Source organism: Patagioenas fasciata, chromosome 28 (assembly GCF_037038585.1).
Source record: "Patagioenas fasciata isolate bPatFas1 chromosome 28, bPatFas1.hap1, whole genome shotgun sequence".
Lineage (NCBI taxonomy): Eukaryota > Metazoa > Chordata > Aves > Columbiformes > Columbidae > Patagioenas > Patagioenas fasciata.
The window spans coordinates 4,620,012-4,645,429 of NC_092547.1; the positions used below are offsets into that span (position 1 = coordinate 4,620,012).

At 61.5% G+C, this 25,418-nt stretch overlaps 1 protein-coding gene and 1 long non-coding RNA gene across 5 annotated transcripts in view; one reads left to right on the forward strand and one right to left on the reverse strand.

Annotated features, from left to right (window-relative positions):
• LRP1 (LDL receptor related protein 1) overlaps window positions 1–25,418 on the reverse strand; it is an 86,544-nt gene that overhangs the window by 23,876 nt on the left and 37,250 nt on the right. For 3 of the 4 annotated variants that reach the window (XR_011735998.1, XM_065858804.2, XM_065858803.2), the window contains exons 7-45: window positions 21,830–21,992; window positions 21,483–21,705; window positions 20,693–20,882; window positions 19,448–19,591; window positions 19,135–19,371; window positions 18,608–18,788; window positions 18,257–18,479; window positions 17,215–17,404; window positions 16,975–17,100; window positions 16,419–16,559; window positions 16,008–16,133; window positions 15,772–15,888; window positions 15,527–15,607; window positions 13,894–14,061; window positions 13,427–13,609; window positions 12,449–12,649; window positions 11,648–11,893; window positions 11,320–11,517; window positions 10,762–10,966; window positions 9,898–10,062; window positions 9,540–9,784; window positions 9,291–9,422; window positions 8,975–9,202; window positions 8,678–8,852; window positions 8,497–8,591; window positions 8,136–8,285; window positions 7,778–7,918; window positions 6,448–6,576; window positions 5,895–6,026; window positions 5,606–5,740; window positions 5,400–5,529; window positions 5,029–5,155; window positions 4,693–4,844; window positions 4,468–4,592; window positions 3,220–3,591; window positions 1,270–1,459; window positions 904–1,108; window positions 592–784; window positions 80–205 (exon numbers count right to left, since the gene is read on the reverse strand). Coding sequence is in view for 3 of the 4 variants with exons in the window: in XM_065858804.2 (XP_065714876.1) it covers window positions 80–205; window positions 592–784; window positions 904–1,108; window positions 1,270–1,459; window positions 3,220–3,591; window positions 4,468–4,592; window positions 4,693–4,844; window positions 5,029–5,155; window positions 5,400–5,529; window positions 5,606–5,740; window positions 5,895–6,026; window positions 6,448–6,576; window positions 7,778–7,918; window positions 8,136–8,285; window positions 8,497–8,591; window positions 8,678–8,852; window positions 8,975–9,202; window positions 9,291–9,422; window positions 9,540–9,784; window positions 9,898–10,062; window positions 10,762–10,966; window positions 11,320–11,517; window positions 11,648–11,893; window positions 12,449–12,649; window positions 13,427–13,609; window positions 13,894–14,061; window positions 15,527–15,607; window positions 15,772–15,888; window positions 16,008–16,133; window positions 16,419–16,559; window positions 16,975–17,100; window positions 17,215–17,404; window positions 18,257–18,479; window positions 18,608–18,788; window positions 19,135–19,371; window positions 19,448–19,591; window positions 20,693–20,882; window positions 21,483–21,705; window positions 21,830–21,992 (6,690 nt within the window). In the remaining variant the exon portion in view is untranslated. The remainder of the gene's footprint in view (window positions 1–79; window positions 206–591; window positions 785–903; window positions 1,109–1,269; window positions 1,460–3,219; window positions 3,592–4,467; window positions 4,593–4,692; window positions 4,845–5,028; window positions 5,156–5,399; window positions 5,530–5,605; window positions 5,741–5,894; window positions 6,027–6,447; window positions 6,577–7,777; window positions 7,919–8,135; window positions 8,286–8,496; window positions 8,592–8,677; window positions 8,853–8,974; window positions 9,203–9,290; window positions 9,423–9,539; window positions 9,785–9,897; window positions 10,063–10,761; window positions 10,967–11,319; window positions 11,518–11,647; window positions 11,894–12,448; window positions 12,650–13,426; window positions 13,610–13,893; window positions 14,062–15,526; window positions 15,608–15,771; window positions 15,889–16,007; window positions 16,134–16,418; window positions 16,560–16,974; window positions 17,101–17,214; window positions 17,405–18,256; window positions 18,480–18,607; window positions 18,789–19,134; window positions 19,372–19,447; window positions 19,592–20,692; window positions 20,883–21,482; window positions 21,706–21,829; window positions 21,993–25,418) is intronic. The other variant, XM_071800068.1, reaches the window with a different exon arrangement.
• LOC139825801 (uncharacterized) lies at window positions 23,131–23,743 on the forward strand. Its single transcript, XR_011735999.1, has 2 exons — window positions 23,131–23,255; window positions 23,362–23,743. It is a non-coding gene; the product is annotated as an uncharacterized lncRNA (long non-coding RNA).

Genomic DNA, 25,418 nt, shown 5'->3' on the forward strand with positions numbered 1-25,418 from the left:
GGGGAGCGTCAGCTCTGCCAGGCTCAGCGTGGCCTCTGCTCTCCCTCCCCGTCCCGTCCCCACCGGCTCCCCCTTCCACCTTTGCAGGTGAAATCCTCCTGCAGGACTCGCTCGCCGCGGCAGGAGCAGTTGACGTGTCCCTTGGGCGTGGGCAGGCAGAGGTCCTGGCAGCCGCCGTTGTTCACCCTGCACGGGGACAGCTCGCCTAGGAGGGACAGAGCAGTCACGCCAGGGACGGCTCAGCGGTCCCGTCCCTCTGGGCAGAGGAAAAGCAGCAGCTCCTCCCCGAGTTCTCCCCACGGGGCTGCGGGGGACGCATGGGGTCGGGGACACCCAGTTTCCCCACATCTTGCGAGGATGATGCCCTGGGATGAGCACAAATGGGGCAAATCCTCTCTCTCTTCAGCCTGCACAGGGTTTGGAGATGGATGAGGGTCCCGAGGGGCAATGCCAGCCCAAGAGGGATGGTGGGACAGGTTCCCCTTCCCCTCGTTGTAGACGCGGTGGAGGAGCAGGGGTCTGGCAGGGGGGTCTGCAAGCATGGGGAGCAGGAGCACTGCAGGGACAGGGGATCCGGGGGGGGATCCTTACAACTATCGGTGTCATTGGCCACAGCGATGATGCCCATGGGTTGCTGCGGGATGTCCACACGCAGGAGCTTCATGTCGGTGCCCACGTACTTGTTGGCCCGTTGCACGGCCCTGCGCACCCAGTCTGTCCAGAAGATGTAGTCCCCATAGACCGCCAGGCCAAAGGGGTGCACGGGCTCCGATTTCAGGATCACCTGCCAGACATGAGCATGAGGGAACCCGGCTGTGGGACTCAGCCCATCCCCGTGTGTCCTCGGACACCGCGCCAGCCCCACGCTCGCCCCTCTCCCCCCAGGGCCAGGTCTGGACTCACGTGGCGGTGCGAGCCGTCGTATTCGCAGCGTTCGATCTTGTCCAGCGTGGCATCAGAGAAATAGATCTTCTCGGCCTTGTGGTCAATGGCCAACCCGTTGGGCGTCCGTATGTCCTGGTCGATGATGATGAGGACGTTGGCACCGGAGAGGGTGGCGCGCATGATGCTGGGGTGCTGCTCGTTCCAGTTGGTCCAGAACATCAGGCTGGGAGGGGAGAGACACACGATGCCCTTTGCAAGCCCAGCTCTGCCCACCCCTCTGCTGCCGTGGGGCTTGCAGGGACGTTGGGACGGGACACGTCCCTGTGTAAAAAGGGCTGGGGGGGGAATGGATGAGGCCACTACAACCACTGATGGGCCACTCACTTCTGACACTCGTCCAGCACGAAGGCGCGGGGGTGATCGTCCCCCGACATGGTGATCACCGTCTCCCTCTCGAAGGCGCCCAGGCGGCTCTGGTCCACGGTGTGGCGGGTGATGGTGGAGGTGGTGTAGCTGGTCCAGTAGAGCGTGTCCCAGCCGCGGTGGTACGCCAGCCCCTCCACCGAGCCCACGTCTGCGGGGGAACAGGCGGCGGTCACGTTCCGCACATTGACCGGGATGCTCGGACGTGGCTTCCTTGGCAGCCCGAAGTTATTTCTTTTAATTACCACCTAATGAACCCCCTCGGAGGCTTTGGCTGCTCGCTAACACCGCGCAGCACCCGGGGGGACCTGGGCTGATGCTGAGACTCCAGGAGCCTCCTGGGCAGGTTTCTGCTGCCAAGTGGTAATGAGGCCTCCTTGTAGGAAGGCTGAGGGATGTTCACCTATGATTAAATGAGGACTTGAACTTGGCTTTCAAGTTCATGCTCTGATCATCTCCCCTGTGCTGGCCGGGACTTGCCTGGGTCCCTGCAGGAAGGGGAAGGGAAAGGGGGAAAGGGGGAAAGGGAAAGGGAGAAAGGGGGAAAGGGAAAGGGAAAGGGAGAAAGGGGAAAGGGAGAAAGGGGGAAAGGGGGAAAGGGAAAGGGAGAAAGGGAGAAAGGGAAAGGGAGAAAGGGAAAGGGAGAAAGGGAAAGGGAGAAAGGGAAAGGGAGAAAGGGAAAGGGAGAAAGGGAAAGGGAGAAAGGGAAAGGGAAAAGGAAAGGGAAAGGGAAAAGGAAAGGGAAAGGGAGAAAGGGAAAGGGAGAAAGAGAAAGCGGGTAAGGGAAAGGGAGAAAGAGAAAGCGGGAAAGGGAAAGGGGGAAAGGGAAAGCGAAAGGGAGAAAGGGAGAAAGGGAGAAAGGGAGAAAGGGAGAAAGGGAGAAAGGGAGAAAGGGAGAAAGGGAGAAAGGGGAAAGGGAAAGGGAGAAAGGGAAAGGGAGAAAGGGAAAGGGAGAAAGGGAAAGGGGGAAAGGGAAAGGGGGAAAGGGAAAGGGGGAAAGGGAAAGGGAGAAAGGGAAAGGGAGAAAGGGAAAGGGAAAGGGAGAAAGGGAAAGGGAAAGGGAGAAAGGGAAAGGGAAAGGGAGAAAGGGAAAGGGAAAGGGAGAAAGGGAAAGGGAAAGGGAAAGGGAAAGGGAAAGGGAAAGGGAAAGGGAAAGGGAAAGGGAAAGGGAAAGGGAAAGGGAAAGGGAAAGGGAAAGGTCTTCTCTGCCAAGGCCCAGAGCCACGAAGTGACAAGGCAGACTGGTAGCCAACCAAGGAGACCTTCCCTTCAGCTCCCCAGCCAGGAACTTGAACTAGAAACCCATCCTTCCTCCCTCGTTAATGATCAGCAAAAGGTTTAATGAACCAGCTACGACAGATGGGCCCTGCTCTCCTGATCTGCGATAACAGCCATCCCAAGTGCCAAATGTAAATCCGCTCATTAGCGAGCACATCCATAACCCTTGCTGGAGGTGCTCCCTGGTGACACGGAGCGGCGGCCGCGGTCTTTTCAGCCACTGGAGGAGCCAATAAACCCAAGCGGGCTGGGGGTGCCGGCGGGGCACGGTTCGCCCAGGCTCTGTGGCTCTGCCATGGGTCGAACGCAAACACGGAGCGGAGCGCGGGGTTGCTGCAGCGCCTCGTTTCTAGAGCAATGCAAACCCATGGGCGCCGGAGCCTGGCGACGCGCTCGCCTCGCCAAACGAGCTCTGCGGCTCCTCCTGCCACGTCCTCTACCACAGGTGCTGCTACAAAGCTCAAAGTTGAAGCCTGAACAGCGACCACGCAAAACATCTCTTGAAAACACCAAAGAAAAGGACAACAAAGCTATTTGGTGAAGAGGCGGAGAGTTCAAGAAGAGACAGTGGGGATGGAGAGAAAAGAGGGGTCCAAGGGGAGATGTAAGCAGAGGGAACCCCGTGATGCTCACTCTCCACGATGGTCTTGCGCCCCGTGCCGTCGTCGTTGATCTGTTGGATGTTGCCAAAGTGGATGTCGCTGTAGAAGATGCGGTTGCTGCCCTTGGAGCCGTAGCGGTAGTCGAAGGCCAAGGCGATGACGTTCTTCATGTGCTCGGCGTCCTCGAAGGGCTTGATGGGCGCGTTGAGGTTGTTCTCGTCCGACAGGTGGATGCTCTTGAGGATGGTGCGCTCCGAGTAGAGCAGGTAGCCGTCGTAGTCGCGGCAGCTGACGCCGTCCTCGGCCAGCATGCCGTGGGCGCAGGCGCACGTCCGCTGCGCACCCCCGCGGAACAGGCACAGCTGCTGGCAGCCCCCGTTGTTCTGGGCACAGACGTTGGTGCCTGGGGAGGGAAGCGGGGGTTGTTTGAGGGAAGGGGCTCTGCGGATGGTGCTCAGACCCCCTCGCCTCTCCGCACCCCGAGGGTGAAGAAACAGGATTGTGTCCATGCAATGAAGTGGCGCTTTGGCGAGGTTGGACTGAAAATGGGTTGATTTTCTTCCTGCATCACAAACCTTGCTTTTCCCAGCTCGTGGTTTGCACTCAGTTTGAGAACAAGCAGATCCCAGCCCAGCACAGGGTTCATGGTTTGAATGGCTCTGCTCTGAGAGCCAAGGACACTCTGAGCTCTGCCCACAGGGGTGAGGCAGCGAGGAAGGGGATGGATGGACAGAGCTGCACTGACACCCACACTGAGCAACCAGAGCGGTCCAGCCCATTAGCATCCTGCTCATCACTTAAGGAGAGTCGGGACTTTCTGGGTGTCTCTTCCCCTCTCTCTCTGGGGTGCAGCCGGGGGAGTTTTTGGTTGGGACATTTAGTTCGGCTTTTACCATTTTGCAGAGGCCTCTGAGCCTTTCTGCCTTTTCCCTCTCTTTTCTCTCTCTGGGATCGGCTTTGGGACCAGGTGCCGTTTCCTGGCACTGCCTGCTCAGCGTGTTCATGAGGAATTGCCTTGAATCTCTTTTATTTCTATTTCCTATCTATATTTACTAATAGTGTATTACTATTTTGTTATTTTATTAAGCTGTGTTGATCTCAATCCAAGTTTCTCCCTTTTGATTCTCTCCCATTGCAGGGGGTGAGTGAGCGGCTGCGTGGCTGCATTACCCGCTCGGGGTTCAACCACAACACAAGGACACTGCAGCCCGTTTGTTTCTGTCCCCATCCCACACCCGCCCAGCGCCACACGATGGGGGACACCCCGCTCCGGACGCACCTTTCTGCCTGGCCCGGTTGAAGACTTTGATGTCCTTGAGCTGCACGCCGATCCCCGTCCGCAGGGACACCGACTCGGTGGCGTTGTCCTTGTTGCCTCTCTTGATGGAGCCATTCGCGTGGGTCCTAAGAAAGCAAAGAGTCACCCAACGGCCACCGCAGGGACCCCCAGCAGCACCCGGCTCTGTCACCCCCCCAGCAGCGCCAGAACCCTCGGGCTCCATACCTATCGCTCCAGTAAATGTACTCCTCGAAGACCGACACCGAGAACATGTCCATGTTGTTGCTGGACAGGACGACCTCTCGGTTTTCACCCGTCTCCAGGTCGATCCGTTCGATCTTGTCCGTCCGGGCGTCACACCAGTAAAGCTTCCCGTCCTGAGGCGATGGGAAAGCATCCCCGTCAGCGATGGAGCAGCACGGTGGCACCATCCCCACCGCCTGCCACCCTGCACAACCCTCCTGGCCCTGGGGAGGAGACTCCAGGGCCCTGGGGATGGCGGCTGCGTCCCCAGGACCACAGGGACCCAGGCGGCCCCATCCTCCCCACCAGTGGCCATACCTCGTAGTCAACAGATATCCCATTGGGCCAACTGATGCTGACATTCACCAGCACCATCCGCTCCGTCCCGTCCAGGCGCGAGCGTTCGATGCGGGGGTACTGGCCCCACTCCGTCCAGAACAGATACCTGCAGGGGACAGCGGGGACGTCACCACGGGGCTGGCCAGCAGCAGCACCTTTGGGGCTTTTGGCCATGGGACAAACACCTCTCCCCATCATCCATCCACACTGGGGCCTCAGCCCAGAGCCTGGTCCGTGGTGTGGCAGGAGACCCATGAGTCCTTCTCCCCTGCATGCAAACTGGGGGTCCCCGGTACATGGTGACCCCCCCAGCCAACTGCCCCTCCACGCAGCCTCATGCGGTGTCTCACCCCTTCTCTGGATGGACTGTGATGGCGCGGGGCTTGTCCAGCCCCTGTGAGATGACCACGTAGCGGAAGGAGCCGTTCAGCCTGGCCACCTCGATGACATCGAAGCCCTGGTCTGTCCAGTAGATGTTTCCTGCAGAGAGGGGACGGTGAACACCCCGCGTGAGCCCCGCTCCCCATCCACCCTGGGCCCCGGAGCCCCGGCTCACCAGCGATCCAGTCCACGGCGATGCCCTCCACGCGGCCGATGCCGTTGGTGACCACATCCTCCCGCCACGTCTGGTCCCGCTTGGCCCGGCTGATGGTGCTCAGACCCATGTCCACCCAGTAAATGGTGTCGTTCTCTGAGAGGGGCCAGGCAGGAGAGGGGTGTCAGTGACAGTGTGGGGACCTGGGACGCCCTTCACCCCAAGGGGAGATGCTGCCATAGGGCAGTCTGTTGATGCCCCCCTCCCCAACCTCTCCAGCCCCATTGTCCCACTCCCAGCCCCGCGTCACCTGCGTGGAAGTCGATCCCCACAGCCAGCGAGGTCCCTGACACGGGCACGAGCGCATCCGACTTGTCATTGGGGTCCAGGGGAATCCCACGGATCCCCTCGTGGACTGAGTACAGGAGGAAGGAGCCAACACCTGCGAGACGGATGTGGGGACGGTCAGACGCAGCCCACAAGCCACACGCTGTCCCTTCAACAGCCACAACTCGTGGCAAAGGCTTCAAGTCCCCGAGCAGCCTGTTCCAGGGGTCCTGACCCACAGCGGGGAATGGGGGAGGCACGAGTGGGGCCTCTTCCCAGAGCCGCCTCTGTCCCCGAGCACTGGCAAAGGCTCCGGGCTGCATCTGGGTCAGGGCAGCGCTTGTTATTCAGTCCCTGCCCTGACCCAGATGGCGCAGCAGCTCTGCCAGCCCCTTCCAAAACCACCGAGAACATTTTGCACACAAACAGCCTTTGAGAGGCCCTGGCAGCAACCGGGGAGCGCGGGAGCTCTTCCCTCCCGAGGGAAACAGCGCCAAAACGGGGCGAGGATGCGCGGAGCAAAGGGACACGCTCACCTTCGCAGGACTGCTGCCCGCTCTTCAGGCTGTAACCGGCCGTGCACATGCAGGAGCGGGAGCTCTCGGACGTGGGCAGGCAGAGCTGCGAGCAGTCGCCGTTGTTGAGGCTGCAGGGGTTGGTTCCAGCTGCCCCGGAGAGAAGGGGGTGAGGGCGCAGGGCAGAGCGGCCGCCACGGGGCCTTGGAGCTGGCACCGCGCACTCACAGTATCACAGTATCACGGTGTGTTTGGGATTGCAAGGGACCTGGAAAGCTCATCCAGTGCAATCCCCCCATGGAGCAGGAACACCCAGCTGAGGTTCCACAGGAACCAGGCGGGTTTGAATGTCTGCAGAGAAGGAGACTCCACAACCCCCCTGGGCAGCCTGGGCCAGGCTCTGACACCCTCACCAGGAACAAGTTTCTACTCATATTTCAGTGGAACCTCCTGTGTTCCAGTTTGCACCCATTGCCCCTTGTCCTGTCACTGGTTGTCACCCAGAAGAGCCTGGCTCCGTCCTCCTGACACTGCCCCTTTCCATATTGATCCCCAGGAATGAGTCCCCCCTCAGTCTCCTCTTCTCCAGCTCCAGAGCCCCAGCTCCCTCAGCCTTTCCTCACACGGGAGATGCTCCACTCCCTCCAGCATCTTGGTGGCTGCGCTGGACTCTCTCCAGCAGTTCCCTGTCCTTCTGGAGCTGAGGGGCCACAACTGGACACAAGATTCCAGGTGTGGTCTCCCCAGGGCAGAGCAGAGGGGCAGGAGAACCTCTCTGACCTACTGACCACCCCCTTCTAACCCACCCCAGGTCCCATTGGCTTCCTGGCCACAAGGGCCCAGTGCTGGCTCATGCTCACCCTGCTGTCCCCAGGACCCCCAGCTCCCTTTCCCCTACACTGTTCTCTAATTGCTCATTCCCAACTTACACTGGAACCTGGGGTTGTTCCTGCCCAGATTCAAGACTCTACACTTGCCCTTGTTCTATTTCATTACATTTTTCCCTGCCCAGCTCTCCAGCCTGTCCAGGTCTCTGATGGCAGCACAGCTTCCAGTGCCACCACTCCTCCCAGCTTGGTGTCACCAGCAAACCTGCTGATAGTACACTCAATTCCCTCGTCTAAATCATTAATGAATATATTGAATAATATTGACCCCAGCACTGACCCCTGAGGCACTGCACTGGATCCAGGCCTCAACTGGACTCTGCCCCATTGACCACCACTCTTTGTCTTCTCTCCTTAAGCCAGTTTGCAGTCCCCCTCACTACTCTATTGTGCAGACCACAGCTCCCCAACTCAGCTGTGAGGGTGCTGTGGGGACCGTGTCAAAGGCTCTGCTGAAGGCTCACCTTGCTGGATGCTCTCGTCGTACACCTTCATGTGCATCACCAGCGTGGTGCTGTTGCGCAGCACCGTCACCTCCGAGCCGTCCTTCTTCTTGCAGGTGCCCATCCTCTCGGAGGCTTGGTCAGCCCACCAGAGCTTGTCGCCTGCAAGGAGAAGGCAGAACATGCAGCAGCTTCCCCCATCCCCTCCCATCGCAGCTGTAAAGATTTACACACGACGGCCTGGAAGAAGTGGGTCTGAACCCAGCCTTTGGTGGAGAAGCGTCCCCTCCACAGCTGCTCGAGGCGGCAAGTGTTTGGGGAGGGTCAGGAGAAAGGAAAGGGCTCCATGAGCCGTCCCCGTCACCCTGCCAGCTCTCACCCATGATGGCCAGGGCGGTGGCCTTGCTGAGCTGACCCCGCACAGACTCGATCACCTCCAGGTTGCTGCCGTCCAGGTTGCAGCGGTTGATGGTGCCGTTGCCGGAGCTGATCCAGTACAGCTTGCTCTCCAGGTAGTCGATGGCCAGGCCTGGAAAGCACGAGGCCATCAGTGACTGGGCAGCACGCAGGGACCGTCACCAACTGGGAGGTGGGACAGGATGGGGTGACGGACAGAATGGGAGAGCCAGCACAAACCAGCCGCCAGGCCTGTGGGGAGCCGGGGCTGCCAGAGCAGCGACTGGAGGTTTTCAGGGCTCTGCAAGGCAGGGTGACACCGGGGGACACGGGGGGGTCCGTACCAACAGGCCCTTTCTGGTTGGTGAAGAGCAGAGTGCGGTTGCTGCCATCCATGTTGGCCACGCTGATGTTGTCCCCATCCGTCCAGTACAGTTTCCTGCGCCCGGGGAGGGGACACTGAGCACGGCAGCACCGTGGATACGTCCCCCCCAGCCCGCTGGCACCACACCCGGCCACACGTACCCCCGCAGCGGGTGAACCACCAGGCAGTGGGGCTTGTCCAGCCCCTGGATCACCGCGTTCTTGAAGGAGCCGTCCAGCCGTGCCACGTTGATCTGCTTCTTGTTGGCGTCGTAGCTGGTCCAGAAGAGGTTTCTGGAAACCCAATCCACAGAGAGGCCGTGAGCGTTGGGCAGGTCTGGAAGGCAAGAGAGGAAGGAGAGGCGTCAGTTGTGAGAACAGGGTTGGGGTGACACCCAAAGAAGGGCTGATCTCATGGAGCAGCTCCCACACATGGGCTCCCTTCTCCCGCACACCCACCCGCAGACACGACGGTCTCCACGCCGGTGCCGTTGATGAAGGCTCTCTTGATGGTCTGGGTGCGCACGTCAGACCAGTAAATGCGCTGCTCCAGGGCGTCGTAATCCACCACCGTGACGTTGTCGATGTCGGGCACCGTGAAGGAGATGATGTAGTTGTAGTAGGGGTTGTCGATGTCCACGCCGCGGATCTCCATCTGCCGCGCGTACAGCAGGAACTTCTTAAACTCTGGGGAGGACGAGAGGGGCAGCGCTGGGACCGCAGCCCGGGCGGTAGAGCCGGTGCCGCCGCCATGGGGTGGGCTGGCAGCCCCTACCATAGCAGGTGGTGTTGTCCTTGTCCAGCTTCATGAGGTGGGGACAGGCGCAGGACAGAGTGCGGTTGTAGTTGATGAGGCAGAGGTGGGAGCACGGCCCTTTGCCCCCGTTGGCTTCGCAGGGATTAGGAGCTGGAAACAGGACGAGACTCAGCAACGTCCCAGCTCCGGGGACACCGAGCGCCGGTGCCACCTCCCCACCATGCATCCCCTGCCCCATCCCATCGCCTCCACATCCCCAAGGCTCACCCAGGGGCTGCCGGGACGGGTGGTAGACCTGCAGGTCGAAGGGCTGCGTGTTGGTCCTCTGCACCACCGTCACGTTGTGCCCCGTCCACTTGTTGGCCTTGGCCAGCGTGTTGGTGCGCCAGTCGGTCCAGTAGACCTCCCCTCCATACAGGGTGACGGCGAAGGGATGCGACAGGTACTCGTGTCCCCGCAGCACCTCGATGTGCCCTGTCCCGTCGTACAGCGCGGAGTAGATGGCGTCTGACCTGCGCCCGGCAGAGACCAGGGGTGAGAGCAGGCAGGGGCTGGGCAGGGGACATGGAGGGGGACCGGAGGGGACAGGGAGGCGCAGGGCACAGACGGGCTGTCCTGGTCCCACCTGGCGTCGATCCAGAGGATGCGCTTCTCCAGGTAGTCGACAGTGAGCCCGTTGGGCCAGCCCCCCGAGCCCGTCTCCTTGTGGATGGTGCGCCGGCCCGCGCCGCTCATGGAGGCGGCCTCGATGCGCGGCAGGCTGGCGTCCCAGTCCGTCCAGAACAGGATCCTGCGAGGGACAGCGAGGGGGACGGTCAGCACGGGGACAGCGAGCTCCGCACCCCGCCCGGTCCCTGTGTAACAGGCCAAAGATCACAGGATCACAGAGTGTCAGGGGTTGAAGGGACCTGGAAAGCTCATCCAGTGCAATCCCCCCATGGAGCAGGAACACCCAGCTGAGGTTCCACAGGAACCAGGCGGGTTTGAATGTCTGCAGAGAAGGAGACTCCACAACCCCCCTGGGCAGCCTGGGCCAGGCTCTGCCACCCTCACCACGAACAAGTTGCTTCTCATATTCAAGTGGAACCTCCTGTGTTCCACTTTGCACCCATTGCCCCTTGTCCTGTCACTGGGTGTCACCCAGAAGAGCCTGGCTCCATCCTCCTGACACTCACCCTTTATATATTGATCACCATTAATTAATCACCCCTCAGTTTCCTCCAAGCTCCAGAGCCCCAGCTCCCTCAGCCTTTCCTCACACGGGAGATGCTCCACTCCCTCCAGCATCTTGGTGGCTGCGCTGGACTCTCTCCAGCAGTTCCCTGTCCTTCTGGAGCTGAGGGGCCACAACTGGACACAAGATTCCAGGTGTGGTCTCCCCAGGGCAGAGCAGAGGGGCAGGAGAACCTCTCTGACCTACTGACCACCCCTTCTAAACCACCCCAGGATGCCACCACATCCCGGTGATGAACCCCCCCTCCTGCCGTACCCATAGCGGGGGTCCAGGGCGATGGCGCGGGGATGCTCGATGTCCCCAGCCAGCAGTGTGGTTCGCATGGTGCCATCCAGCTTGGCCACCTCGATCTGGTCCAGGTTGCTCTCCACCCAGTAGATGTTGCCGGCGATCCAGTCCACAGCCAGGCCCTCGGGGGTGGCCAATCCATACTGGATCACCACCTCGAAGCTGGTCAGAGCTGCGGGACAGCACCACGGGGGTCAGGCTGGTGTCCCCTCCCTGTCCCACTTGCCACCATCACACCCCAGTCCAGAACAGCTCCCAGTGCACTGGACTGGGTTCACTGGCAGGGACACATGGTCCTGGTGCCGGGTCCCGGTGTCCCTGCCCCACAGCACTGATAGGGAGGTGACCCAGTTTTGTGCTCCCAGCTGCTGGGCTGCAATTACCATTAGGGAAGTGCTGGGAGTGCTAATTAACTCCTACATAACAAGCCACTTTGGATGGGATCGCTACAGGGGCTGTGGGCTCCAGCATCCACCCTACCCCAGAGCCATCCCATTCATCTGGCCCCCACCCAGCGCCACGCACCCCCGTTCTCCAGCAGCTTTCCCCTGTAGATTTTGTCCTCCACCACGTCGGTCCAGTAGAGCGAGCTCTGGTTGAGGTGGAAGTCCAAGGCGATGGTGTTGCGCAGCCCGGGGACCAGGACGCTGTAGTCGCCGCGGTGCAGGTCGATGCGGCGGATCTCGTGGCGGTTGGAGAAGATGATGAACGGCTTGAAGGGGTCTGGGGAGAGCAGAGCAGGGTCAGAAGGGGCTGTGCCCATCAGCCCCACTGCTGCTGCCTCCATGAGCCGGGGGACTTGGGGACGCTCTGTGACAGGCAGCGGGGTGCCAGCCCTGCGCCCCACACGCACCCAGGCTGCGGCAGCTCTCGCCGTCGGGCTCCAGCATCCAGCCCTCGTAGCAGGAGCACTTGACGTTGTACTTGTCCTGCTCGCACTTTTGGCTGCACTTGAGGTGCTTGGCGCAGTAGCTCTGGATCTGGCAGGTCTTGTTGTCCGAGCCCAGCTCCATGCCCAGGGGACAGGAGCAGACGATGCCCTCGCCGGGGGCCACGGTGCAGTTGTGGCTGCAGCCACCGTTGTTCAGGGAGCACTGGTCTGTGCGGGGAGAGAGGACGCGCTCATCAGGTCCTCGTCCCACTGCCAGCCTGGGGACACCATGCATCCTGGGGACACCACGCGCCCTGGGGACATTGTGCATCTTGGCGACACCCCACGTCCTGGGGACATTATGTATCCTGGGGACACCACACATCCTGGGGACACCCTGCATCCTGGGGACACCGTGCGTCCTGGGGATACCGCACATCCTGGGGACATTGTGCGTCTTGGGGACACCCCATGTCCTGGGGACACTGCACATCATGGGGACACCCCATGTCCTGGGGACACCCCATGTCCTGGGGACACTGCACGTCCTGGGGACTCCCCATGTCCTGGGGACATTGCGCGTCCTGAGGACACCCACATCCTGGGGACACCCCAAGTCCTGGGGACACTGCACATCATGGGGACACCCCATGTCCTGGGGACACCCCATGTCCTGGGGACACTGCACGTCCTGGGGACACCCCATGTCCTGGGGACATTGCGCGTCCTGAGGACACCCACATCCTGGGGACACCCCATGTCCTGGGGCCACCATGCGCTCACCGCAGAGCTCGCCCTCGTCGGAGCCGTCCCCGCAATCATCGGAGCCGTCGCAGAGCTTCTCGGGGGGGAGGCAAATGGATGTGTTGTTGGCGCAGGTGTGCGAGGGGGGTTTGCACACCAGCGACTCGCAGTTCTCCTCGTCCGAGTTGTCCTCGCAGTCGCTGTCCCCGTCACACACCCAGGCCTTGCTGATGCAGCGGGCTGCCGAGAGGGGAGATCACACACAGAGGAGATGTTGTCTCAGTTACTCGGGGTTCTGGCTGCCACGGAGCTGGTGTCACCCCAATGCCTTCAAGCTCCAGAGCCCCAGCTCCCTCAGCCTTTCCTCACACGGGAGATGCTCCACTCCCTCCAGCATCTTGGTGGCTGCGCTGGACTCTCTCCAGCAGTTCCCTGTCCTTCTGGAGCTGAGGGGCCACAACTGGACACAAGATTCCAGGGGTGGTCTCCCCAGGGCAGAGCAGAGGGGCAGGAGAACCTCTCTGACCTACTGACCACCCCCTTCTAACCCACCCCAGGTCCCATTGGCTTCCTGGCCACAAGGGCCCAGTGCTGGCTCAGCCCACAGCACCCGGGATTCCCAGCTGGTCTCCCATCCAAGTACTGACCGGGCCCGACCCTGCTTAGCTTCCCAGATCAGGCATTCTCAGGGTGCTATGGCTGCATATATTATACATATATACATATATATATATATGTATGCATATGTATATGTTCTCCAAGTGTATCCTGATAGTATCTGAACTAAACCCTTTTTCAAGGGCAGAGCAGAGGGGCAGGAGAACCTCTCTGACCTACTGACCCACCCCTTCTAACGCACCCCAGGTCCCATTGGCTCCCTGGCCACAAGGGCCCAGTGCTGGCTCATGGTCACCCTGCTGTCCCCAGGTCCCTTTTCACCGCTCCAACAGCTCATTCCCAACTTCTGCTGGAACCTGAAGTTGTTCCTGCCCAGGTTCCCCCCTCCCCTGCTCTCACCTGAGTCCTTGCAGCCAAACTTGACGTTGGGGTCGCAGACGTGGGTGACCCCCTCGCAGTTCTTCTCGTCGCTGGAGTCCATGCAGTCCGTGTCGCCGTCGCAGCGCCAGCGCATGGGGATGCAGAGCCCGTCCAGCCGGCACTGGAACTCGTCGGTGTGGCAGCCCCCGGGGGGGCGCGTGGCTGGTGGGAGGACACAGCACCCGGTCACCCCCTGCGCCTGGAGGAGCCGGGGGGCTTGGGGGGCAGGAGGAGAACTGGGGGTACCCAGAGGGGCTACCTGGGTGGGGAGATTCCCTGTTTGGAAGTGAGGGTTCTACTGACGGGGCTTTCAGCTCTCCAGGCAGGACGGCAGCAAAGCTGACGCCTGAGAGGCTCCATCAACTGCGCTCACCCCCCCATCGCCCGCAGGACCTGGGACCCCCGCGGGGCCACCGAGGAGCGGCGCGGGGCCAGCCCGGCCTCACCCTGGTTGGTACAGTTGGCGTGAGTCTCGTCGCTGTAGTCCCCGCAGTCGTTGTCCCCGTCGCAGGTCCAGTGCACGGGGATGCAGCGCCCGCTGTTGCACTTGAACTGGTTGCTGGAGCAGGAGTGGCTGCAGCCCGCCTCGTCACTGTTGTCCCCGCAGTCGTTGTCTGCGGAGGGAAGGGCAGCGGGAGGGGGCTCAGGGGGTGCCCAGCCAGCTTGGGGGGCTGGCGGAGCCACAGCAAGAGGGACGAGGCACAGATCCCTCGCCAGAGCGGGGAAGCGGGAACAAGAGGGATGGGATGGACCAGTTCCACGCGGGCGGCAGGAGCGGGGCGCCGGGCAGCCCCTCGCAGCCGGACCCCCGCGGGGAGGCCAGGATGAGCAGAGACCCCCCGGCCCTCCCGCCCCCCCCGCCACAGCACCAGCAGCGCACAGAGAAAATGAAACACAGAAACTGCATAGATCAGCCATGAACCTGGGGGGGCCGGGAGGGCGCGCGGGGCCGCTCCGGGTGTGGGGGGCTGGGGACAGTGCGCTCCCTACGGGGCACATCCAGGGGGCTGGTATGGCCAATTGGGGGGTGTCGCTTGCCTGAGGGTGCTGCCACACCAGGCAGGGGCTGGAACCACCACAGGGCTCCACTCCACTGCAGCTAAAGGCCGTTTGCACAGGGGAGCTGGTGACAGACGCGGGGACAACGGCACTGGGGCTGCCGGTGGCTTCGGCAGCTCCTGCAGCGGCAGAGCCAGAACTGCTCCAGGATCCCACCACCAGCAGCTTCACCAAACACACTTGGTGTACCAGAGCTGGGGGGCACTGCCAAAGCTGGGGGGCACTGCCAAAGATAGGGGGCACTGCCAAAGATAGGGGGCACTGCCAGAGCCGGGGGCCATTGCCGGTGTCTATAGGAGCACCCCCGGAGCTCTCAGCACTCTAGGGGGGCAGGTTTGGGGGCTGCGTGGGGCCAGGTTGGGGCTGGTGCATGTTGATCTATGCACTAACCGGTAGGTTTTGGACAGTTCTTTTCGTCAGAGCCATCCCCACAATCTTTTTCTGAAACACAGAACCAACCAGACAGGAGAGTGGGCACAATGACAAACAAAACACCACGACACGGCACACGCACAGAGAGCGGAACGAAACCACAGTGACGCCGGGACATGGAGAGGGACACAGAGGCTGCGCAGGCACCGCGAGCGGCCGGGGGGTGAGAGCAGACGCAGGGGAGGGACTGGGGAGCCTTGGGGCAAACCCTCTCTACCCAGCCTGGTCCTGGGAACAGATCCAAGGCCAGACCTGAGACCTCTCCTGCCTGCCCGGGGCTCTGGGACGGCTCAGCCCGCAGCCGCACGAGCCGCTCGCCTTGAAAACTGGGGCAGGGTTTCGGCCACCTTGCAAAGAACACCAAGGTCTGCTGAAACAATCCCTGCAACGTGCGCTCCCCCAAGGGAAACGTGGGGCTCGGTGCTGCAGGATGCGCTCACAGCTCCAGCTAAAGCCTCCTCCTTGCAGGGCTGGGCTCTGCGGGTCAGCGCAAGTGGGTTTTGCAGGGACGGGGGCTCCTGCCAGGCTGGCACCCCTGCGTCTGATCTCACCGCGCCCCCTCGGCTGCGGCGCGGCTCCGGTCCTTACCGTTGTCACAGCGCCAGTTGATGTTGATGCAGCGGCCGTTGTTGCAGGTGAACTGCGTCAAGGGGAAGCAGGTCGGGTAGGCTGCGAGGAGGCGGAGGCAGTGTCAGCATGGCGGAGACACCCCGAGCCCCCATCTCACACCTGGCCCCATCGGCGGGGCGAGGAGCAGCGCTCCCCCAAAGGGCCCAGCGCTCCCAGCGCTCCCAGTGCTCCCAGTGCTTCCAGCGCTCCCCGGCCCAGCTCACCGCACGAGGCAGACTCATCGGAGCGGTCCCCGCAGTCGTCGTCCAGGTCGCACGTCCAGGAGATGGGGATGCAGCGCCCGCTGGCACAGGAGAACTGGTTGGGGGAGCAGGTCCGAGCTGGCCCGGGGACAGACAGACAGACAGAGCTTTAGGAGCTGGCGGTGCCAGGGGCCAGTGAAGGCCGTGGCTCAGCACAGCTCTGCCGCTGCTCCCTGAGGACGGGGCAGCTTCCTCACCCGAGCAGGTGGAGTTGGACTCGTCCTCGTTGTTCCCGCAGTCGTTGTCCCCATCGCAGAGCCAGCGGTTGGGGATGCAGCGGTTGTTCTTGCACTTGAAGCGGTCCGAGGGGCAGGTGTGCTGGTCTGTGGGGAGACACACTCAGGACCTGCCCTTCTCCATCCCACCCCCAACTCCTCTCCACGGCTGGTGGAGAGAAGAACAGAGAGCAAAGGGAAGGGAACCTCTAATATCCCCCCTCAACCGCTCCAGCCCACTCCCCTCCTAGAGCTGGGGAGGCAACACAGGGCTCCTGGCCACCCGACCCCAATCCAACCACTGGTTCCACATCTGGAGAAAGCCCAGCCCCAATCCTGCCGCCCCAGCAGCACATCAACCGCTGTCGCGCCGCGCAGGAGGTGGTTACGCACGGCAGAGCTCGGGGGCTTCGTCGCTGTTGTCCAGGCAGTCGTTGTCCCCGTCGCACTTCCAGCGCTCCTGGATGCAGCGGTTGTTCTTGCAGGCGAACTCCCCGGGCTGGCACTGCGGAGGGGGGATGTAGGACGGGTTGGCTGGCAAGGGAAAAGGAGAGGGAAGGGATGATTTTAACCAAGTGGAGGGCAGCAGGGACAGTCCTGTGTCCCCAGGGTGTCCACACGACCGCCCAGAAGCCTGAGAGTGTTCACAGACACTCGTGCCCACGTGCACCCGCTCCTAAGCACCAAACAAAGGTGGAGCCCACGAGCAAGGGGCAGAGCTTCACCTCTCTCATTTAAGCTGGTGAAGCACAGCATCACGCGGGCTCGCAGCCCTGGACCCGGCTCTGCCCCGTGCTGGCTGCAGAGCAGAAACCTGAGCCGGGAACACAGCTCATCTGCGGGTGCAGGGAGCACCCACCTCCCCAAACCAGCCCCCCAGCCCATTGCTGCTGATGTGTCAGAGCAGAGCCGCACACCCCATGTTCCCCATGTCCCCAAGGCCGCCTACCCTGGCAGGTGACAGAGTCGGCTCCCAGGATCTGGTCCTCGGCGCAGGCGCACTGCCGTCCCCGCGGGGTGGCCAGGCACAAGCTGCTGCAGCCGCCGTTGTTGACGCGGCACTTGTTGGATCCCACTGCCAAGTTCAAGACGGGGGGTGAATAACCAGGACTTGGCACCCAGAGCATCCCGCTGACCCACGGGGGCTGCCCCCGACCCCTCGCCGCGGGGTCCCCACCGTGCCGGGCACCTTGTTGCTGCTGCGCGTCGTACATGCGGATCTCGAAGATGGGCGGGCGCTCGTTGCGGAGCAGGCTCACCACCTTGGAGGTCTGGTCCAGCCGGTAGATGCTGCCGCTGCGGTACTCGGTCCAGAAGAGGAAGCTGCTGTAGTGGCACAGCCCGAAGGCGTGATTGAGCTCGGGTCCCTCGTACACGATCTGTGGGTGCAGAGAGGCTCAACGTTAGCTGGGGGGACACCCCGTGTGGCAGGACAGGGCAAGGGACCGCGCTGGTTGGACTGCAAACGGGTTGATTTTCTTCCTGCATTACAAACCTTGCTTTTCCCAGCTCATGGTTTGCACTCAGTTTGAGAACAAGCAGATCCCAGCCCAGCACAGGGTTCATGGTTTGAATGGCTCTGCTCTGAGAGCCAAGGACACTCTGAGCTCTGCCCACAGGGGTGAGGCAGCGAGGAAGGGGATGGATGGACAGAGCTGCACTGACACCCACACTGAGCAACCAGAGCGGTCCAGCCCATTAGCATCCTGTGAATTATTTAAGGACACTTGGGACCTTCTGGTTGACTCTTCCATTTTCTCTGCTGTTGGCTCTTGTTATTGAGCCGGGGGAGTTTTAGGTTGGGACGTTTAGTTCGGCTTTTACCATTTTGCAGAGGCCTCTGAGCCTTTCTGCCTTTTCCCTCTCTTTTCCCTCTCTGGGATCGGCTTTGGGACCAGGTGCCGTTTCCTGGCACTGCCTGCTCAGCGTGTTCATGAGGAATTGCTTTGAGCATCCTTTATTTCTATTTTCTACGTATATTTACTAGTAGTGTGTTAGTATTTTGCTATTTTATTAAGCTGTCTTGATCTCAACCCAAGTTTCTCCCTTCTGATTCTCTCCCCTGTTGCGGGAGGTGAGTGAGTGGCTGCGTGGTTGCGTTGCCCGCTCCGGGTCAACCACAACAGGGACATTGGGAGCGGACAGGAAGGGACAGGGGAGCATGGCTGAACGTGGCCAACAACAGCTTGGCTGCCCATGGCCTGATCAGCGTCCAAGGGGCCTCCACTTGCCTTGCGCTCGGTGCCGTTGAGATAAACCATCTCAATACGGTCGTAGAAAGCGTCCACCCAGTACAGGATCTTAGCCGGGATGTCCAGGCTCAGCCCGTTGGGCCACAGGACGGTCTTGGAGGTGATGAAGATGTTGCGGTTGGAACCATCCATCCAGGCTCTCTCTATCTTGCCCCTCTTGCTGTCCTTGGGATCCTCCTCCCAGTCCGTCCAGTACATCCACCTGCACGGACACCGCGCTGTGACAGCGGCAGACGAGCCGGCTCGCAGCCCACCCCACCGCTGCTCCGAGACGTCAGCTCGGGCAGGAGAGGCCGTTGTCACCACCCTGTCCCCCCCTGTCACCCTCACCCGTTCAGAGGGTCCACCACGATGGCTCGGGGGTGCGTCATCTTCCCCTCGATCAGCGTCTTCCGCGTCTGGGCGGCCTTTTCCAGCCGAGCCACGCTGATGGTCTTCTTGGGGCCATCGTCCGTCCAGTACAGGTTGTTCCCCATCCAGTCCACGGCGATCCCTTCCACGTTGTGGATGCCTTGGGGAAAAAGGAGGAGCGGGAGCTCATCAATAGGGCCGACGAGAAGTGGAAGCGAGAGCCCCGTGTGATTCAAGGGGTGTCCGGCGCCACCCACTCCCAACTCAAACCAATGGGGATGATGGACCCCCCAGCCCTCCCAGGGTACCGAGGCCACGTGGAACTTGGGGCATGTGCTCTGTACCTCTCTCTAGCTACAGATAAACCCAAACAGCAGCTTCAGAGCTTAGTTTTAAGGGTCAAAGACACAAGGGAGAGGACAGAGCGCTGCTGTTACACAAGGAAATGTGCTGACGGCCGTCACCGCAGGGGATGCCAGCGCCGGGCTGGACCCTCGGCCACGCACCGTCCTTCAGGATGGTCTCTCGCTCCGTGCCGTCGATCTTCTGGCGCCCGATGAGGTAGCTGGTGGTGTCGGCGAAGTAGATGAAGCCGGTCTCGGCGTGGAAGTCCAGCGCGCGGGGGTTCATGAGGTTCTCGATGGGGATCATGTGCTCATCCGGCACCTTGGCCCCCATGTCCATCCCGCGGATGATGCCCGGACGCCCCTTCCCGTACACCAGGAACAGCTCGTGCTCGGGCTCTGCAGGGTCACGGGGACAACCGTCACCAGGGTGGCACCGGGACAAGCGCCGGCCCCTTCGCACCCCAGGACTCACTTTTGCAGGACTTCCCATCGCTGCCCAGGCTGAACCCGGAGCGGCACCGGCAGGTTCGGGTCTTGTGGCTGTTCCCGAGCAGGCAGATGTCGGAGCAGCCCCCCGGCTTGCCGAACTGGTCGGGCTCGCAGGCATGGCTCCTCACTGCAAGGCAGAGCGCGGGCTCCAGCGGCCACCAGCAGCCAGAGCAGGGCAGAGCTGGCCTGGCCACGCTCGTCTGCAGCCGCGGGGACGCGGGAGATGGTCTTGTGGGTGCTGCCAGCCTGACAGCGGCTCTCTGGGCGATAGGGGGGTCCCTTCCCCCCAGAGCTCCTGGCCATCGGAGGCTCCAGGGCAAGCGAACCCATTTTTGGTGTCCAATCCCATGAGGAGAGGGAACTCGGAAGGTGCAGCCCATCCCCATCCCCATCCCCATCCTTATCCCCATCCCCATCCTCATCCCCATCCCCATCTCCATCTGCACCTGCATCCCGATCCCCATCCTCATCTCCATCCTCATCCGCATCCCCACCCTCATCCTCACCCCCATCCCCACCCCCATCCCTGTCCTCACCCCATCCCCATCCCCACCCTCATATCCCCATCCTCATCCTCACCCCCATCCTCATCCTCACCTCCCCATCCCCATCCTCACCTTCATCCCCATCCCCATCCTCATCCCCACCCTCATCCTCATCCCCATCCTCATCCTCACCCCCATTCCCATCCTCACCCCCATCCCCATCCCCATCCGCATCCCCATCCTCACCCCCATCCCCATCCCCATCCCCATCCGCATCCCCATCCCCATCCCCATCCTCATCCCCACCCCCATCCCCATCCCCATCCCCATCCCCATCCTCATCCGCATCCCCACCCTCATTCCCATCCTCATCCGCATCCCCATCCTCATTCCCACCCTCATTCCCATCCCCATCCCCATCCCCATCCTCATCCCCATCCTCATCCTCATCCCCATCCTCATCCTCACCCCCATTCCCATCCTCACCCCCACCCCCATTCCCATCCTCACCCCCCTCCCCATCCCCATCCCCATCCGCATCCCCATCCCCATCCCCATCCCCATCCCCATCCCCATCCCCATCCCCATCCCCACCCCCATCCCCATCCCCATCCCCATCCCCACCCCCATCCCCATCCCCATCCTCATCCGCATCCCCATCCTCATTCCCATCCTCATCCCCATCCCCACCCCAACTTGGCCTTTGGGCTCCAAGCAGCCGCTTTTCCTTTCCGGGGTCCCACCTGTGGGCTGTCGCCGCTGGTGGTAGATGTGCAGGGCTCCCCCCTTGTCCACCCGCGTCACCACCTGGTACTCGGTGCTGTTGAAGCGGTTGACGCGGATGACGCTGGTTTTCTGCTGGGCGTTGGCGTTGTCCGAGTTGGTGGCGTAGAGGTAGTTCTCGAAGACGGTGAGCCCGTAGAGGTGTTCGATCTGGAAGGCACCGTGCAGGCGTCCACAAGGAATTTAGGAGACATAAAATCATTGAATCATTTCGGTTGGAAGAGACCCTCAGGATCATCGAGTCCAACTATAACCTCACCCAACTCCAGCACTAAACCACGTCCCTAAGAACCTCGTCTAAACGCCTTTTAAACCCCTCCAGGGATGGTGGCTCCAGCACTGCCCTGGGCAGCCTGTTCAATGCCCCACAGCCCTTTGGGGAAGAAATTGTTCCCAGATCCAACCTCAACCTCCCCTGGTGCAACTTGAGGTCATTTCCCCTTGTTTTATCCCTTGGGAGCACAGACCAACCCCCTCCATGCCCCAAGCTCCTTTCAGGCAGTTCAGAGATCAGAAGGTCTCCCCTCAGCTCCTGCTCTCCAGCTGAACCCCCAGGTCCCTCAGCTGCTCCCATCACACTTGTGCTCCAGCCCCTCACCAGCTCCATCACCTCCTCTGCTCTCCATCTAGTATTTCAATGTCTTTCTAATGATGAGGGGCCCATGAGAACCCGTGGCCCAGTGCCCTCCAGCTCCGCCGTGCCCCCGGCCACTCTGTGGGAGACCCCCCTGCCCCTGCGGCCCTGCTCACCAGGATGCCCTGGATGATGGTGTGTCTGTTCTTGCCTTCATAGTCCACCACCTCAATGTAGTCCAGGTAGGCGTCAGCCCAGTAAACCAGTCGGTTCACCAAGTCCAGGGTGATGCCGTGCGGGAAGACGATCTTGCTGTCCACCAGCTTGGTGCGGTTCTGCCCGTCCATGTCGCAGCGCTCCACCTTGGGGATCTGCCCGTAGTCCGTGAAGAACACTTTGCTGCGCAAGAAGGGCAAAAGCAGGACCTCAGAACCAGAATGCCACGTTCCACCCAGAAAGAGGGCGGACGCAGACGTACAGACGGCTCACGCTGTCACCTCCCACCCCCGAGCAGGACTCCTACCCCATAGCTGGGTCCAGCGCGATCCCCTTGGGGTTGTACAGCTCCAGGTCCAGCAGTGTGACGCAGGTGACTCCGTTCTTGTTGCAGACAAAGATCCTGTCGTCGATGTCATCCACGAAGTAGAAGTTGCCCGTGAGCCAGTCGATAGCCATCTGCTCCACGTCTTGGGGGGGAAGAAGAGGTGGGGTTATGCAGGGAGGGGGCAGCCAGGAGCCAGAAGCCCCAAACACGGGGTCTCTGACCACGTCCCCACCCATCGGGCATCCCACAGAATCCCAGAATGTCAGGGGTTGAAGGGACCTGGAAAGCTCATCCAGTGCAATCCCCCATGGAGCAGGAACACCCAGCTGAGGTTCCACAGGAAGGGGTCCAGGCGGGTTTGAATGTCTGCAGAGAAGGAGACTCCACAACCCCCCTGGGCAGCCTGGGCCAGGCTCTGACACCCTCACCAGGAACAAGTTTCTGCTCAAATTTAAGTGGAACCCCTTGTGTTCCAGTTTGCACCCATTGCCCCTTGTCCTGTCACTGGTTGTCACCCAGAAGAGCCTGGCTCCATCCTCCTGACACTGCCCCTTTCCATATTGATCCCCAGGAATGAGTCCCCCCTCAGTCTCCTCTTCTCCAGCTCCAGAGCCCCAGCTCCCTCAGCCTTTCCTCACACGGGAGATGCTCCACTCCCTCCAGCATCTTGGTGGCTGCGCTGGACTCTCTCCAGCAGTTCCCTGTCCTTCTGGAGCTGAGGGGCCACAACTGGACACAAGATTCCAGGTGTGGTCTCCCCAGGGCAGAGCAGAGGGGCAGGAGAACCTCTCTGACCTACTGACCACCCCTTCTAACCCACCCCAGGTGCCATTGGCTCCCTGGCCACAAGGGCCCAGTGCTGGCTCATGGTCACCCTGCTGTCCCCAGGACCCCCAGGTCCCTTTTCACCGCTCCAACAGCTCATTCCCAACTTACACTGGAACCTGGGGTTGTTCCTGCCCACATTCAAGACTCTACACTTGCCCTTGTTCTATTTCATTAAATTGTTCCCTGCCCAGCTCTCCAGCCTGTCCAGGTCTCTGATGGCAGCACAGCTTCCAGCGCCACCACTCCTCCCAGCTTGGTGTCACCAGCAAACCTGCTGCCAGTCACTATTCCCTCATTGATGAACATATTGACTGATACGGTGCCCAGCACTGACCCTCAATCCCCAAGCACAAACACAGCCGAGCAGCGAGGCCAGGAAAGCAGCGGCTGCGCAGGGCGATGGCTCCGCAAGGCGGGCAATGGAATGGGGAGGAGGAAAAGCCCCCGCAGCAGCGGGGAAGAGGCACAACCCGCAATATGGGGATGGCAAACGCCAGGGTTGTGGCGGCACAGCCCCCACGGGCAGAGCCCCGCTCGGGCAGGACTAATCCAGCACCACCAGGACGCCCTGAAGCAGGTGAGAGACGGCAGCTGGCACGCAGCGTTGGGGTATTTAATTAAACCAGTGAACGCCTGTTAAATCGCATCAACCCAATGAACCCAAATTCCTTCCTCGCAACCAGGCCGGCGTTTGGTGCTGCTCAGCCCCTTCCCGCTGTGCTGCGGCTCCTGGAGACTCCAAGTGCTTCAGCGCTCTGTCCTTTCGGTTGGTGCCCCCCAAGACCCCATCAGCAGAGCAGGCAGCCCGGCCACCCCGAGGACACCGGGACCCAGACAGCCCCGGCGGAGCAGGGCCAGACGCTGCTGAATTATTAACCAGCGCACAAGCTCGGGAGGGAAAACATGAATCAAGCCAGGACATTTTGCAACGCCCCGCGCTCCCCCTGCTCGCCTGATGGTATCGAGCCCTTCCCCGCCGCAGCGCCACGAGGCGCTCGAGGGGTTCTGGCACCCGGCGGGTTGGGGGTTCCCCTGTCCCAGCGCAAACCTAAAGTCTGAGAATTATCCAGAATTATTGTGTTTCATGCGGATGCCACGGGGATGGGGACGGGGACGTCGCGGCGATGGCGCTGGTGACCAACCGCCCTGCGCCCCGCGAGGGTGAGGCCACGGCGCCCGCAGCCACCGCCCAGCGTGATGCATCTCGTAAGAACGAGTGGAAACAGCCAGAGCCGGGGAATTTGCATCAAAGCAGCCGAGCCGAAGGCCCCGTGGGGCTCCCGCTGTGCCCACAGCTGGTAAAGCCGGGGATGCTGCGCCCCATAGAAGCCTTGGCACAAAAAGCCCCTACAACGGTGCCCGGGGGGCGGCGTGGGGCGGGCACGCTGTGCCGCTATGGGGCTGCCTGAGTCACGCCGCGGCAAAGGGATGTGCAAAGAATTCCCCAAAAAAAGCAGGTTTTGGCTGGCGCCTGCGCGGCTGAGTCAGAGTCACAGGATCCGGGGAGCGATCCAAGCAGGGGCGGATGGACAGACGGACGTCCCCAGCCCCACAGGGACCCCCGGCTGCCCCCCGGACCCGGCTGTGGGCGCTCAGCACTAACACCCACACCTCAATCCACCGTGACCGTCCCCCAGAACCCCAGCGTCGCGGGGGCACGTCCGGCGAGGAACAAGCTCATTGACACGGCACCCAAAGGCTGGGCAGGAATCAGACGAGAACGCGGCCAAAACAAGCTGGAGCTTTCCAGCCGCCCGCTGCCCGACCGCGGTTTTCCTCTCCCCGCCGGGGGTCCCGGCGCTCCCGGGGGGCTCCGGTCGGGCCCCAGCTCCGAGCAGGGGTGACGCAAGCACTTGCTCTTCTCCCAGGCTGTATTTTTGCAGCTGGAAAGCATTACCCTCCTCAAAGGCTTTTGTTTTTCAGCTCGCTCCTTCTCCCGGCGCTCGCCATCCTCCTCCCTCCTCCTTCGCAGGAATCGGGTTTTATTATCATTTGCAGCTCTTTCTTGTAGCCTCGGCTAAACCTGGATTTCCTCTTGAACTTGCAGTGGAAGCTCATTTAGCAAATGTCTATTTTTAAGCCGGCACAGAGCTCTCCCCCCACTCACTCCTTGGCGTGAGAGCCAGGGACGCGGCGGCTCCCCCCACGGAGCCGCGTGTCCCCCCAGGGTGACCAGGGACCGCGTCCCATGGCAAGGACCCAGCTCAGGGGCACAGAATCCCAGAATCCCAGAGTGTCAGGGGTTGAAGGGACCTGGAAAGCCCATCCAGTGCAATCCCCCCATGGAGCAGGAACACCCAGCTGAGGTTCCACAGGAACCAGGCGGGTTTGAATGTCTGCAGAGAAGGAGACTCCACAACCCCCCTGGGCAGCCTGAGCCAGGCTCTGGCACCTCCCTGTCCTTCTGGAACTGAGGGGCCACAACTGCACACAAGATTCCAGGTGTGGTCTCCCCAGGGCAGAGCAGAGGGGCAGGAGAACCTCTCTGACCCACTGACCACCCCCTTCTAACCCACCCCAGGTCCCATTGGCTTCCTGGCCACAAGGGCCCAGTGCTGGCTCAGCCCACAGCACCCGGGATTCCCAGCTGGTCTCCCATCCAAGTACTGACCGGGCCCGACCCTGCTTAGCTTCCCAGATCAGGCATTCTCAGGGTGCTATGGCTGTATATATTATATACATATATATGTTCCCCAAGTATATTCTGATAGTATCTGAACTAAACCCTTTTCTCAAGGGC